The sequence below is a fragment of the Aedes albopictus genome, chromosome 3 (genome assembly GCF_035046485.1).
Source record: "Aedes albopictus strain Foshan chromosome 3, AalbF5, whole genome shotgun sequence".
Taxonomy (NCBI): domain Eukaryota; kingdom Metazoa; phylum Arthropoda; class Insecta; order Diptera; family Culicidae; genus Aedes; species Aedes albopictus.
The window spans coordinates 125,441,546-125,456,470 of NC_085138.1; the positions used below are offsets into that span (position 1 = coordinate 125,441,546).

At 40.0% G+C, this 14,925-nt stretch overlaps 3 protein-coding genes across 8 annotated transcripts in view; 1 reads left to right on the plus strand and 2 right to left on the minus strand.

The window, feature by feature from the left end:
• The window catches only part of LOC109621300 (neprilysin-2), a 139,530-nt gene that overhangs the window by 55,230 nt on the left and 69,375 nt on the right, over positions 1-14,925 (minus strand). The gene's annotated exons all lie outside the window — the stretch shown is intronic.
• On the plus strand, positions 1,228-4,339 carry LOC134291361 (uncharacterized). The gene is made up of 3 exons (XM_062859009.1): positions 1,228-2,514; positions 2,572-3,300; positions 3,414-4,339. The coding sequence occupies exons 1-3, from the start codon at positions 1,945-1,947 to the stop codon at positions 4,119-4,121; spliced, it is 2,007 nt and encodes a 668-aa protein (XP_062714993.1). The 5' UTR covers positions 1,228-1,944; the 3' UTR covers positions 4,122-4,339.
• LOC115257818 (uncharacterized) lies at positions 5,351-8,461 on the minus strand. The gene is made up of 3 exons (XM_062858398.1): positions 7,176-8,461; positions 6,390-7,118; positions 5,351-6,276 (listed from the first exon to the last, which is right to left on the minus strand). The coding sequence occupies exons 1-3, from the start codon at positions 7,743-7,745 to the stop codon at positions 5,569-5,571; spliced, it is 2,007 nt and encodes a 668-aa protein (XP_062714382.1). The 5' UTR covers positions 7,746-8,461; the 3' UTR covers positions 5,351-5,568.

Here is a 14,925-nt window from a genome sequence, read left to right on the forward strand (position 1 = left end):
TAAAGTTTACTAAATATCTAAGTGTACGAAATTCGTACATCGAATATTGGCCACAAAACTTCGTCAGCTCAGTCAACTGACGTCGTCGACCACGTTGTTTGACGTGTGAGCTTAAAAAAACGTTTATTAGTTTGTGAAAGGTGATGGCACCTTCGTCGCTGCTGTGAGCTTATGTTTATCTTCTGCTAATTTATGCATCGGAAATCTGTCACCCACCACGCATCATCGTGATCGCACAACGTCTCCGTTTCGTCCAGTCGAGATTTGACTTAACTTTACAGCTGATGCCTAGGTAGGAGCGCGGTCGGTCAGTCGGGCTGTTGCGCATCCGTCTCAAATCCCAGCCACGCACGTGACGCGACCGCGCGAACAGGGAACGCCGTTTTGTTTGCAAATAATTACCGTCAGATGCTGGACACTAAATGCCGACTAATTTATACTGCCGGCGCGGCGGTAGCGACAGCGGCCGGGTTGCTGACTAGCCATATTGTCTACAGTGCTGAGCGAATGGGACGAAAGTTGTAACTTTTGCAGAAATATCACTTCGTCTGAGCTGAGCAAGACGCGCCGCGACTACTGCCCTTGTGGCCTGTTTACGAATTTTTTTCTCGTCGGGGGAAACTGTTTTGCGCTTGAGATTGTGTTGTCTATTTTCACATGAGGGTTTCCAAATCAAGGCTCGTTTGTTTTATTGTGGATCCAAACTATCCTATATGCATTATTTAATGCCACACTGCCACAGGCAATGTCTTACTACAGTAGGCAGAAAAGGAGAGCCTGTGGCTCTCGTAACTATTGCAGATGAATTTCTTTCATGTTGGTTATGCCATGGAAGTGATAAAACTCACTTCTCGAATCAAATTGTGTCAATCATCCATGAGAAACGGTTTCGAAATCAATTATCAAGTAACAAATTGACTTTACGTACATACTAGCGGTGGAAGCGTTATGACTGTATTTTTTGACTAATGTATTGACTATGTAGAGATCTCGTGCATCCCTATCAACTACAACCGTATATAAAACAGGCTTTTTCGACCTTACCATGTATATTATTTAAACGTCAAAGATCAGAAAGCCAATATTACAATCGAATTTTTGGAGACGGATGTCACCCAAGATTATGCCTAGGCGGACGTCGGTACCGAACATTGTTAGAGAAACATGTGAGTTCATTTTAGTATCGCAAAATAGTGGTCCGAGTCAATGTAAAGTTTATCATTAGGGGACTAGGTCCCATAACGCCCCCCGGGGGCAAAACGCCATTTGTGAATATCTGGCGTATATTGACATTAAACACCTTATAATCACACAAAACAAAAAGGTTTCACTTATTACTGATGGTTCTCATACGAAGAAGTAGATTAAAGACCGTAAATCCTACAAAAATTCGAATATTAATAATAACACACTATGCCATCTAATTTCACTCACTTCTCTTGTAAGCTTCTACAAAGATCCTTTTAATCATTAAGGTCTGTAAATCACTGTATACCCTAAATCATATATTTCTGCTTCGTTGTGGCACAAAGTTTAAAACAAAAACGATATTTTCTGGTTTATTTAATAGTTTTTCTACAAAAACTGTTATTGAGGCAGAATGCCCCGCAAGTTAACAAAAAACCGAAACAAATTACCAAGCATCACAAATAAAAAAGACGTATTCGTAGGCCAAGCCACTTCAAAAAAATTTTTTTTTCATCGATATTTCTTTCTTGTTTAATATATTTAAGATTATTTCTTTAATTAAACTTTAAAAACATGGCATTATAGCTAAATTATGTCGTCATATACGATTTTTTTAATAATTCATGCACCAATTCAATCTGACCAATAAACAACCTTTTCCATATAAGCCAATTTGAAATGTTTGTCTAGCTTACCGAACGAAAACAAAACAACCTGCCAAAGCGGTCGCGCGATAGTTTCGGTTTCGGGTTGAAAATGGTGCGAAATTATATCCGTAAAACGACCCGTCGTGCGTGGACGGTCACCCAATTGACGGGCGCCATCCGTGACGTCCGATCGGGACAATCTACGAACAGTGTTTGCCAGAAATATGCGATCCCAAAGCGCACTCTTCGTCGCTACCTGGAAAAACAAGGCGGAACAAAAGGAAACGTCGTTCTTCCTCATCTTGGAAACTTTGTTCCAATCTTCGACGAAGAACAAGAGGATCGCCTTGTTGGGATCATAATCCGCATGAGCGACTGCGGCTACGGATTGACCAGTAAGGATGTAAGAAGTCTAGCCTTCCAGTTCGCCGAGACAAACAACATAACACATCCGTTTGATATGGAAAAGCAGCACGCTGGATTGGGGTGGTTCATTGGATTCCGTCGACGCCATCCGAATCTTGCTCTGCGGACACCCGAAAAAACTTCAATGGCTCGCAGTACCGGATTCAATCGCGCAGCAGTGAATGTGTTTTATGACAATTTGGAGAGGATTTACGGAAGCAGTGTTTACTCCCCGGACAGAATCTGGAATGCTGACGAGACTGGGTTTAGCACCGTATGTCAAATGTCCTTCCAACTGTAGGTCAATATTACATTGTTTGTTTATTTTTAGGTCCCAAATAAGTCTTCCAAAGTGCTCGCTGTCAAAGGGCGACGACAAGTTGGAGCAATCTCGTCAGCAGAAAGAGGAGTCAACACGACCGTTATGATGACGGTATCTGCTGCTGGCCAGTATTTGCCCCCGATGTTCATTTTCCCCAGACAACGGATGAACGATGCGCTCAAGATTGGTGCTCCGGCTGGCTCGATTTTCGAATGCAACCCAAGTGGATGGAGCACAGTATCTACGTGTACAAAATGGTTTGACCATTTCCTGGCTTACGCAAGACCAACAGCCGAAGCGCCGGTTTTATTGATTCTTGATGGGCACTCCAGCCACACTAAGAACGTCGAGATGATCGAAAAAGCAGCACGAAACAATGTCCGTATCCTGTCCATCCCTCCCCATACTTCCCACAAATTACAGCCGCTCGATGTTTCTGTTATGGGACCATTGAAGACAAAGTATGGCCAGGCCGTCGATCGCCTTTTACGTCGAGAACCAGGACGGGTCGTAACAGTATATGATGTAGCAACATTGGTTAACGAGGCGTTTGAGGCAACCGCAACAATGAAGAATGCCGTAGCAGGATTTCGAGCTACAGGAATTCATCCATTCGACACGGGGTTGTTCTCTGACGCGGACTTTGCCGCCGCTACCAATTTGATCGCATCCAACCGTACTGCGGATAAAAATGTACAAACGGAAGCAATCAAACCCACGCCATCAACTGCAGCTCAGGTAAGCTTTTATTCAACAGTGGGGCATCCTATCTGAACTCAATATCAAATAAAATAATGCTGTTGAGAATGGTCTACTCATGTCAAATATTGTGAACTTTTTTCTAATTTTAGTTTATCACGTTCAGTATGTGCGAGAATAACAGCTACATGACCACGCAGGATAAACCGGGACATGATGATTTGATTCAAGTAAACGGCTGTGAGTTACTTCAGTTTGAGATTCCACACCAAGAACGTAATGAACCCGAGTTCGGATGGGAGGTCAGCGGTGATTCGGAATTTCTAACGGTTGATCCGAACGTTTATTACACTGTTGAAAAAAATGGGGCCGTCACCATTCAAAGGTTGGAAGCAACTGAACTGAATGAGCTTCTGACTCTGGAGGAACAGCAATTGGATACCAATCGGAATTCCGTATCTCTTATTGATCATGCGGCTCGAGATGGACCGGACACTACAAAAGTTACGAAATTTGAGCTGTCCCCCGAGCCGGTTGGTCCTGCACCTGTTGCGCGTAAGCGTAAATCACAGAAACGTAAAGGAGAGCAATCGGAAGAACTAACATCAACGGCTTATCGTGAACGATTGCTTAAGCAAAGCGCAGAAAAGGAAGTGAAAAATATCAAAAAAGGTCAACGCAGAAACAAACGGAAAAAGGCGGACACCAACACTGATACGGACGTCCTTTGTCCTTCATGTGGAGTACGTTTCAGTGATTCAATAGATGGCAGAGGCTGGATGATGTGCCTCAAATGTCGTGTATGGTATCATAGTGAATGTGGTTCCAACGACGAAATGATGTGTGAGGCGTGTTCTTAAGCTGTTTTGTTGTGATATTCAGGAGTTCCATGATTAATTCCTCAAAAATGAATTGATAAAGGTTTTGTTTAAAACTGTTTTTTGTTAATTTTTCAAAAAATGCGAGATTTTTATGATTGCCTGATAGATCTGCAGATCTACAGTCAAGGACGGACGATTAATAAACGTAACATATAACCATTGATACAATGTGCAGAATAAATGAATTCGGAGCTTAACTACAATCTTTTATTGCATAACTGAAGAATAGAAAATCCCTGGTCTACTTTTCAGAGTATTTTTTGCGTTCAGTAATATGCGGATTTTTACACTGAAACCGTATTTGAACACCTAAGCGAGCTTTATATGCAGTCTTACTAAAAAATGATAATATGTGCTGCGAGTAGGGCGTTTTGCCTCTTCTATTGTGGGGCGTTTTGCCTTTTTGTTGTGGTGCATTTTGCCTCCAGTAAAAGTCGTTTTGCCTCACCAAAACAAACATGGTTACAAAATCAGTATTTTTTTCAAACGGTATTTAATTAATTAAAAACTACTTTTTCTGAGAAAAAATGGACCAAGACTAACAGATAGGGGATCAAAATAGAGGATAAGCCTATTTAGTTTATCTTTTTTGATTACCTGCTAATAATACAGACAAATAGGCTTAAGCAGGGCGTTATGCCCCTCCTTCCCCTACTTCTGATGCCGATTATAATAGAAAGTTTTCGTCTATTAGGGGAATGAATAGTCAATCCAAATTTTTGGTAGCTCGTTGCTTTGTCAGTGGTTCCAGTAGGGGAAGGAGGGGCATAACGCCCTGCTTAAGCCTATTTGTCTGTATTATTAGCAGGTAATCAAAAAAGATAAACTAAATAGGCTTATCCTCTATTTTGATCCCCTATCTGTTAGTCTTGGTCCATTTTTTCTCAGAAAAAGTAGTTTTTAATTAATTAAATACCGTTTGAAAAAAATACTGATTTTGTAACCATGTTTGTTTTGGTGAGGCAAAACGACTTTTACTGGAGGCAAAATGCACCACAACAAAAAGGCAAAACGCCCCACAATAGAAGAGGCAAAACGCCCTACTCGCAGCACATATTATCATTTTTTAGTAAGACTGCATATAAAGCTCGCTTAGGTGTTCAAATACGGTTTCAGTGTAAAAATCCGCATATTACTGAACGCAAAAAATACTCTGAAAAGTAGACCAGGGATTTTCTATTCTTCAGTTATGCAATAAAAGATTGTAGTTAAGCTCCGAATTCATTTATTCTGCACATTGTATCAATGGTTATATGTTACGTTTATTAATCGTCCGTCCTTGACTGTAGATCTGCAGATCTATCAGGCAATCATAAAAATCTCGCATTTTTTGAAAAATTAACAAAAAACAGTTTTAAACAAAACCTTTATCAATTCATTTTTGAGGAATTAATCATGGAACTCCTGAATATCACAACAAAACAGCTTAAGAACACGCCTCACACATCATTTCGTCGTTGGAACCACATTCACTATGATACCATACACGACATTTGAGGCACATCATCCAGCCTCTGCCATCTATTGAATCACTGAAACGTACTCCACATGAAGGACAAAGGACGTCCGTATCAGTGTTGGTGTCCGCCTTTTTCCGTTTGTTTCTGCGTTGACCTTTTTTGATATTTTTCACTTCCTTTTCTGCGCTTTGCTTAAGCAATCGTTCACGATAAGCCGTTGATGTTAGTTCTTCCGATTGCTCTCCTTTACGTTTCTGTGATTTACGCTTACGCGCAACAGGTGCAGGACCAACCGGCTCGGGGGACAGCTCAAATTTCGTAACTTTTGTAGTGTCCGGTCCATCTCGAGCCGCATGATCAATAAGAGATACGGAATTCCGATTGGTATCCAATTGCTGTTCCTCCAGAGTCAGAAGCTCATTCAGTTCAGTTGCTTCCAACCTTTGAATGGTGACGGCCCCATTTTTTTCAACAGTGTAATAAACGTTCGGATCAACCGTTAGAAATTCCGAATCACCGCTGACCTCCCATCCGAACTCGGGTTCATTACGTTCTTGGTGTGGAATCTCAAACTGAAGTAACTCACAGCCGTTTACTTGAATCAAATCGTCATGTCCCGGTTTATCCTGCGTGGTCATGTAGCTGTTATTCTCGCACATACTGAACGTGATAAACTAAAATTAGAAAAAAGTTCACAATATTTGACATGAGTAGACCATTCTCAACAGCATTATTTTATTTGATATTGAGTTCAGATAGGATGCCCCACTGTTGAATAAAAGCTTACCTGAGCTGCAGTTGATGGCGTGGGTTTGATTGCTTCCGTTTGTACATTTTTATCCGCAGTACGGTTGGATGCGATCAAATTGGTAGCGGCGGCAAAGTCCGCGTCAGAGAACAACCCCGTGTCGAATGGATGAATTCCTGTAGCTCGAAATCCTGCTACGGCATTCTTCATTGTTGCGGTTGCCTCAAACGCCTCGTTAACCAATGTTGCTACATCATATACTGTTACGACCCGTCCTGGTTCTCGACGTAAAAGGCGATCGACGGCCTGGCCATACTTTGTCTTCAATGGTCCCATAACAGAAACATCGAGCGGCTGTAATTTGTGGGAAGTATGGGGAGGGATGGACAGGATACGGACATTGTTTCGTGCTGCTTTTTCGATCATCTCGACGTTCTTAGTGTGGCTGGAGTGCCCATCAAGAATCAATAAAACCGGCGCTTCGGCTGTTGGTCTTGCGTAAGCCAGGAAATGGTCAAACCATTTTGTACACGTAGATACTGTGCTCCATCCACTTGGGTTGCATTCGAAAATCGAGCCAGCCGGAGCACCAATCTTGAGCGCATCGTTCATCCGTTGTCTGGGGAAAATGAACATCGGGGGCAAATACTGGCCAGCAGCAGATACCGTCATCATAACGGTCGTGTTGACTCCTCTTTCTGCTGACGAGATTGCTCCAACTTGTCGTCGCCCTTTGACAGCGAGCACTTTGGAAGACTTATTTGGGACCTAAAAATAAACAAACAATGTAATATTGACCTACAGTTGGAAGGACATTTGACATACGGTGCTAAACCCAGTCTCGTCAGCATTCCAGATTCTGTCCGGGGAGTAAACACTGCTTCCGTAAATCCTCTCCAAATTGTCATAAAACACATTCACTGCTGCGCGATTGAATCCGGTACTGCGAGCCATTGAAGTTTTTTCGGGTGTCCGCAGAGCAAGATTCGGATGGCGTCGACGGAATCCAATGAACCACCCCAATCCAGCGTGCTGCTTTTCCATATCAAACGGATGTGTTATGTTGTTTGTCTCGGCGAACTGGAAGGCTAGACTTCTTACAACCTTACTGGTCAATCCGTAGCCGCAGTCGCTCATGCGGATTATGATCCCAACAAGGCGATCCTCTTGTTCTTCGTCGAAGATTGGAACAAAGTTTCCAAGATGAGGAAGAACGACGTTTCCTTTTGTTCCGCCTTGTTTTTCCAGGTAGCGACGAAGAGTGCGCTTTGGGATCGCATATTTCTGGCAAACACTGTTCGTAGATTGTCCCGATCGGACGTCACGGATGGCGCCCGTCAATTGGGTGACCGTCCACGCACGACGGGTCGTTTTACGGATATAATTTCGCACCATTTTCAACCCGAAACCGAAACTATCGCGCGACCGCTTTGGCAGGTTGTTTTGTTTTCGTTCGGTAAGCTAGACAAACATTTCAAATTGGCTTATATGGAAAAGGTTGTTTATTGGTCAGATTGAATTGGTGCATGAATTATTAAAAAAATCGTATATGACGACATAATTTAGCTATAATGCCATGTTTTTAAAGTTTAATTAAAGAAATAATCTTAAATATATTAAACAAGAAAGAAATATCGATGAAAAAAAAATTTTTTTGAAGTGGCTTGGCCTACGAATACGTCTTTTTTATTTGTGATGCTTGGTAATTTGTTTCGGTTTTTTGTTAACTTGCGGGGCATTCTGCCTCAATAACAGTTTTTGTAGAAAAACTATTAAATAAACCAGAAAATATCGTTTTTGTTTTAAACTTTGTGCCACAACGAAGCAGAAATATATGATTTAGGGTATACAGTGATTTACAGACCTTAATGATTAAAAGGATCTTTGTAGAAGCTTACAAGAGAAGTGAGTGAAATTAGATGGCATAGTGTGTTATTATTAATATTCGAATTTTTGTAGGATTTACGGTCTTTAATCTACTTCTTCGTATGAGAACCATCAGTAATAAGTGAAACCTTTTTGTTTTGTGTGATTATAAGGTGTTTAATGTCAATATACGCCAGATATTCACAAATGGCGTTTTGCCCCCGGGGGGCGTTATGGGACCTAGTCCCCTACTTCCGATTGAGTACAGTATGGTTGTCGTTCCCGGTTCCCTTTTCAATAAGATCCAGCTATTCCATTATGATGACGATTTAAATGAAAAACCTTTAAACGATAAGCAACTCATTGTTTATGAAACGAACAATCATTGATTGGCAGCGTATTGAAATTTTATTAAGTTCATCAACCTGTTGCTGTATTTTAAGGATGCTTCGCAGTAGCAATAAACGAGCTTTTTGCTACGTCACGTCGTTTGTTTGCTTTGAATTCTGCTGATCCCATCGACAAGACGATTTGCGACTTTAACTGATATTTAGAACGCTAGAGTACAGTAATAGTACCGTACCTATTTATGCTATTTGTTATATTTATGTCCTCGAGCCTTCACGAGGGGTTTCAGGAGTTAAAAGTTTTTAATATGATCAAAATGTTTCTGTATTACTCACGTTCATTTTCTTTATTGTTAATCCTTCCGAAACTTACCTATGGAAAAAAGATAATAATAAATTTATTAGTGATACTATAAAAAATAAATTCAAAAGGATGAGATGCAATGAATATGTGAAACTGCTGATAAAATAATGTAACCCTTCAAATGGCAGGACGGTTCAAAAACATTCAAACATCGAGATCTCCGTGGTTTTCAAGCTTTTAGGCTAAGATTTTCTATACATTAAGGGGAATAATTGTACTATAAGATATATTGATGGGCATCCCCTTTCACCCTCCCCCTTTTGGTGACGTGTCGGAATTTGTGTGTTTTTTTCGCATTTTTCGAAAATTGACCATAAAATGGTTTACATTCATGACTTTCGTCATTGAAAAATAGGCTTCGGAAATATTTCATGTCCGATTTACTTCGGTCATCACGTCGTTCAATAAACATAGATCACCTCAAGGTCTCCCATACATAATAGAATTTAAGTCATATGGTCTGTGAATACCTGAATGTAATGAATGCAATAAATTCATGGAACAATTATGTCAGAATACTGTTAGAGCCGCAAGGTAATACATAAGTTCTCCGTATCCGCAGCCACAATTTAATATAACTTTGCGGATTTTGACCGTTGTGTTCCGAGTTGCTTTGTAATTGGATAAGAAGTTCCTTTTACGGTTTTCGGACCCAGCAAGGTTTGTACAATGTCTTGAAGTTCAGGACTTTCAAGTTCTATAAAATCTACCGCAATCACCATTCAATCTGCGCTTGCGGTTAGCGGTCATTGTTATCCATGGTACTACGAAATGTTACGATATTTTTTTTATGAAGCTGTACGACATTGTAAGGTAGGTACATTCTTGGAGTTCAGGACTTTCAAGTTCTAAAAAATCTACTCCAATTGCCATCCAATCTACGTTTGCAGTTATTGTCCTCTGATATCCATTTCCGATGTATACACAAATTCAGCTTAAAAGCTTGAAAACCACTGCGACTGTCCAAGTGATTTTGGACCGTCCTGCTATGTTAAGGAAGCTAACGATCGCTACGAACTCTGATTATTGAGCTTGCAGAAGAGAATCGAAGAAAGAACATTTTATAAACTGTAATGCAATTCTAGCGAACTTTCGGAGAAAAGTTTTTGATCTTTCAAGACCGTCACCATGATCGCATTGCATATTGAACGATTTTTTTTCGAGCACAAATCCTTAGATCTTACAAAAACATGTAACTAGGACATGTTACTTGATGCTTGCACACTCGCATTGAATATCGCGAAACATTGTCATAACGAATTGGATTATCTAGTAGGTGAAAGCTGATTGCTTTCACCGCCAAACTCACGCAAAACATATTTGATTGCTTCCCAAGCAACATTTTTTTTATTTAAATATACTAGAAGAGGACCTTTAAACCATCATAACACCAAAATAAAAGGTAAGTAAACCTTTTATGATGGTTGTCAAAACCTCTACAAGACTTATTGGTCATGAAAATTTCACTTGGGTTATCTGTGTTATATTTTTTCCTACAAGCGGATCATATTTTCTTCATCGTCAAAGTTTTTTCAGCACATTCTAGATTGTTCAATTTGGTGTCTTGTTTGGTGTCAGCATAGATATTCTCCGTGCAGTTGAAACCCGGAATTTTCGACTAGCGAAGTTTAATTTTTCTCCAAATCCGTACGTCGGACCTAACTTCGGAAGTGATGCGCTGTATAGTGGACCAGGTTTACTATACAGCGCACCACTTCCGAAGTTAGGTCCGACGCATTGATTTGGAGAAAAATCCAACTTCGCTAGTCGAAAAATCCGATTTCCAACTAAATTGAGAATATGTAGGGATAATCACTATGACAAGATTGAAGCAATTTTCCAACGGTCGAGAGCTGTCCTGATCACGTCCTTGCGACAACTGGAGATGGGGGAGGTTAGTTACCTGGATGCCAATTTAGTCTGTTAACACCCAAAGTGTCTTAAAGGCCGTTCACACCTAAATCCGGACACAGGAAAATTATTCTAGAAAAACAACAGCATGTTTTTGATCCATTTTTTTAATTCATATTATAGACTCAACACCACATCATATAGACTTATATGGATTTGATTCCATTAGCTGCTGCGCGCACTTTCTTGTTTACACCTTTCGTGAAGCTTTGCACGGTGAACTTGTCGATTTACTTCTAAGCAATATGTCACTGAGAACGAAATTATTGGATCGTTGACACCTCTACACTGCTTTTTGAGGTCTTCCTTCACCATTGACCAGTAATAGACCAGTATGATTCAATTGGTCGCAGCTGTGGACGGTTTGGTGGATAACAATCCTTGGTTACATAAGCAACGTTGTTTTGATGGTAGCAAGTGATTGTATCTTTAAAGTATTGGCAACTGGCCAAATCTGACTAGAACAAGGTCACATGTTTTTTTGTTCAGAAAACGTAAGAGACGCTTTTGGCGGCATTCTTCCGAAAAAATCTAAAAAAATCTAAAAAAACGTATATGTTGTTACTAAAATCTGAAATTTTAGCTCTCACGAACATATTGCTTGCCATACTTAAAATCTTTCAGGGAATTTGGTTTTAAATTTATGTTTCAGATGTTCAGGATCTTCTTTATGATAAGTTTGTTGTGTTAAAATCCTGTCCTGTGAGATATTCGAACTTTCTGAGGATGTATGTTTCATCGTTCATTACAACTCAACGGAATTTTGGGAGAACTTATTAATAAAGAATACGAATTTTCAAAGCTTTTGTGCAAAATTGATTGATTGATTGATTTGTCTTTATTAAAGAGACTTTCAGCCCTTGGCTGGTTCGTCTCTATTTTTGTGCAAAACAGATTTTCTGCGTGCTAACTCAGATGGTGCCATCCTGAATACGAACAGTGATTTGGAGAACATTGTATTTTATTTTCGTTCGTCTATGTATCATTCTTGAGCATAGAAAGTTTCATCCCATTCCGGTAATTTGACTAAGAAACGGGATAAATAATTTGTCCGGATTTTGGTGTGAACGGCCTTTAAATAGGCATGTTCCCATAAAAAGAACTTGATTTTACGAAAAAATATAAAAGTCCTTGGTGCAATATCGAAGAAAAAAATTCAATGAAGTTGCTCTACAACTGATAATTTTCCCAAGTTCTTTTTCCACACAACTCTTATATCATCATTACATTCACATTCTCAAGAATAGAAAAAAGGACTGTCAGATTACATACATTGTGGCTTACTAAAGACATGTTTATCTATCTCAAAAAATTCTGCTACTGTTATTTCATCCAATCAACTCCAAGCAACTTTTTAATTCAGTAAGAAGACTATTCTGAGAACGTCTGGTTCGATTTCTGATCGGGCCAAGACCTTGTCACAAGGGAGAATACATAAAAGACGTGGTATCTTTATGGATTGATATTTTTGGCATTTTTCAACCCCTTGTAGCAATGCCTTCCACCCTAATGGAGTATTCCTCGTATAAATTAATATAGAAATCAAGCCTTAAAGCAAAATCCCAGGAGAAATCTTAAGAGGAATATCGGAAGTACTTGCGGGAGAAATCCCTTAAAGAATTTCAACAGAAATTCCTGAAAGTATCCCACAAGAAATCCCTAGAGCAAGGCCTTGATCAGGAGTATACTAAGAATCCCGAAAGAATTTCTGGCGTAATCATTAAGGCTCAATTGAGAATGGCAAATGTTCCAGAACTATGAAAACACTTTTTCCCAAAATGATCCACTAATCGAAACATATAAGAATGTCCGATTGTTTATTATGACAATCGGAGAAAAGTGTTGTTTCAGTTTTGGATAATATGCGATTCTCATTTGAGCCTTAAAAGTATCTTGTATAGATTTTCTGAAAGAATCTCTGGAGAAATTTCTGAAGAAATCTATGAATAAATTACGGGAGGAATACCCGTAGAAATTCCTAAAGCAATCCCTGGAGAAATCAATGAAATAATCCGGGAAAATATCTCTGAAGAAATCCCGGGGGAATTCTTTAAAGAATCCCTGATAGAATTTCGGGAGTAATTCCCAAAGGATATCTGATCAGAATCATTGACGAATTCCCGGGAGAACTCTGTGAAAGAATCCCGAGGGAAAGCCCAAGAAGAATGAAAAACTCTCTGAAGGATCCCCTACAGAAATCTCTTAAAGAATATTGGAAAAATTCCTGAAGAAAACCCGGAAAGAATCCTTGAAGATACCTCGGGAGGAATCCCTTAAAAGAATGCTATGAAAAAAAGAACATGAAAAAATCCCAGGAGAAACGGAATTCTAGGATTAATCTCTGAAAGGATCCCAGAAGGAATCCCCAAGCAGTGCAGGTGCTCATCCAAAATGGGGCTTTCTATGCTTTGGTCTAAATGAGTTGCACTGAAAGCACATGTAACTTCCATCTTGTCAATTGAGTTGCATTTAAACTCCGAATTTCAGTTTCAGCTTTGTTTCAGCTTTGTTTCAAAAACCTTGTGTTTGACGTCGATTTGTGGAGGCGGAGCTTACATATTCCTCACAAGCGATAAAACAGTCAGCTTGTAATAAATGTGCTATGTTACAGTCATGCAACATCTAACTCTGGCTTGTTTGTTAAGATTGTGTTCCAACTGTGTTGCGAAAAACTTGCGCTTTTCATTTTGACAGTGAAGTAACTTGTGAAGTAACTTCAGTATATTTTATGGTGTGTTGAGCAGCAATTCTCTCACAGAGCGTTTGGTGTAGTATGTAAGGTAAGTAGTTAATATTTCTGGTGTCCATGGTTCGAGTCTGGACAAAATCTTTTTTTTTTTTTCATTTTTTATCATTCACTCTCATTCAAGTTGCATAACGATTCAGAGTCTTTTTGGGTTTCAAAGAAAAAGCAATTGTGTTATATCGTCTATAATACGGACAGTGAATAAATTGCACTAAGGCTGCTGTTACTGGATTTGAAACAAGTTGTGTTGCTTAAGTAACACTAGTTTACAAAATAAAACGAAAGTCGTGAACCTCTATCAACGGCCAACATTTTTGAAGTACAATTTAGCGCTGATTTCGAAACCGCGCTTCAAAAAAATTTAAGTAGAGCAGTTGTTGAGTTTTAGCTCAATATCGAGTTTTACAACTTTTTAAAATATGGAATTTACTTTGCTGTAGTTCGGCAGCAGCAAAGTTTCGCGCGCTCGCTTTGCTAGATTTTTGCGTTTTTTTCTTCTCTGCGGGGCACCAACGACGGGACGCCAAGCAGTCAGTTCCAATTCCAGTGGTTCCAATTTACAGTTTGCTGGCCCAGAACCATTCTGTGGTATATCAAACTGTACAATTAAAATGGATCTGAAACGCTGGGCTGAGCAGAGGGTGATATCCAATTGGATGGATGTCAAAAATTGCAATCAGTCAAAACGATTTATAACACCAAATGCTTATAAAACCAAAAAGCTCTTAGAGCTCAACAAGAGAGCTCTATGTACATACACTGGCCTAGTAACTGGACACTGCCCGAGCAGGTATCACTTGAAAAATATAGGCCATATTCAGAGTGATATCTGTCGTTTCTGTAATATGGAACGTGAAACCTCGGAACATCTGCTTTGCAGTTGTGGTGCTTTATACATGCGCACTGCGCAGGCAAAGATTTCTAAATAGTGGTTGCTTGCAACCCAGTGAGATCTGGTCTGCAAAACCTGGGAAGGTCTTGGAGTTTATCAATTCCATTGCACCTGACTGGGAGACGACGCGTCGTGGCAGTAGCTGATTACTTGACACATGGTAATTAGCTGGCTAGATGCGAATATCAAAACGGGACATGCCACAAAAGTTCAGCCTATTGGACGCAGTGGCTTAATTTCCCCAACAGGGGAGGAAAAAAAAAAAGCAGTCAGTAGTGTGCGGTAGTTCGGCAGCAGCAAAGTTTCGCGCGCTCGCTTTGCTAGATTTTTGCGATTTTTTTTTCTTCTCTGCGGGGCTCCGACGACGGGACGAGTGTGCGCGCGCCGTGGTTGAGTCGGTTCCGAATTTTTCGCTTCCCTTCGGCGCTAGTTTCCAATACACTTTTAGT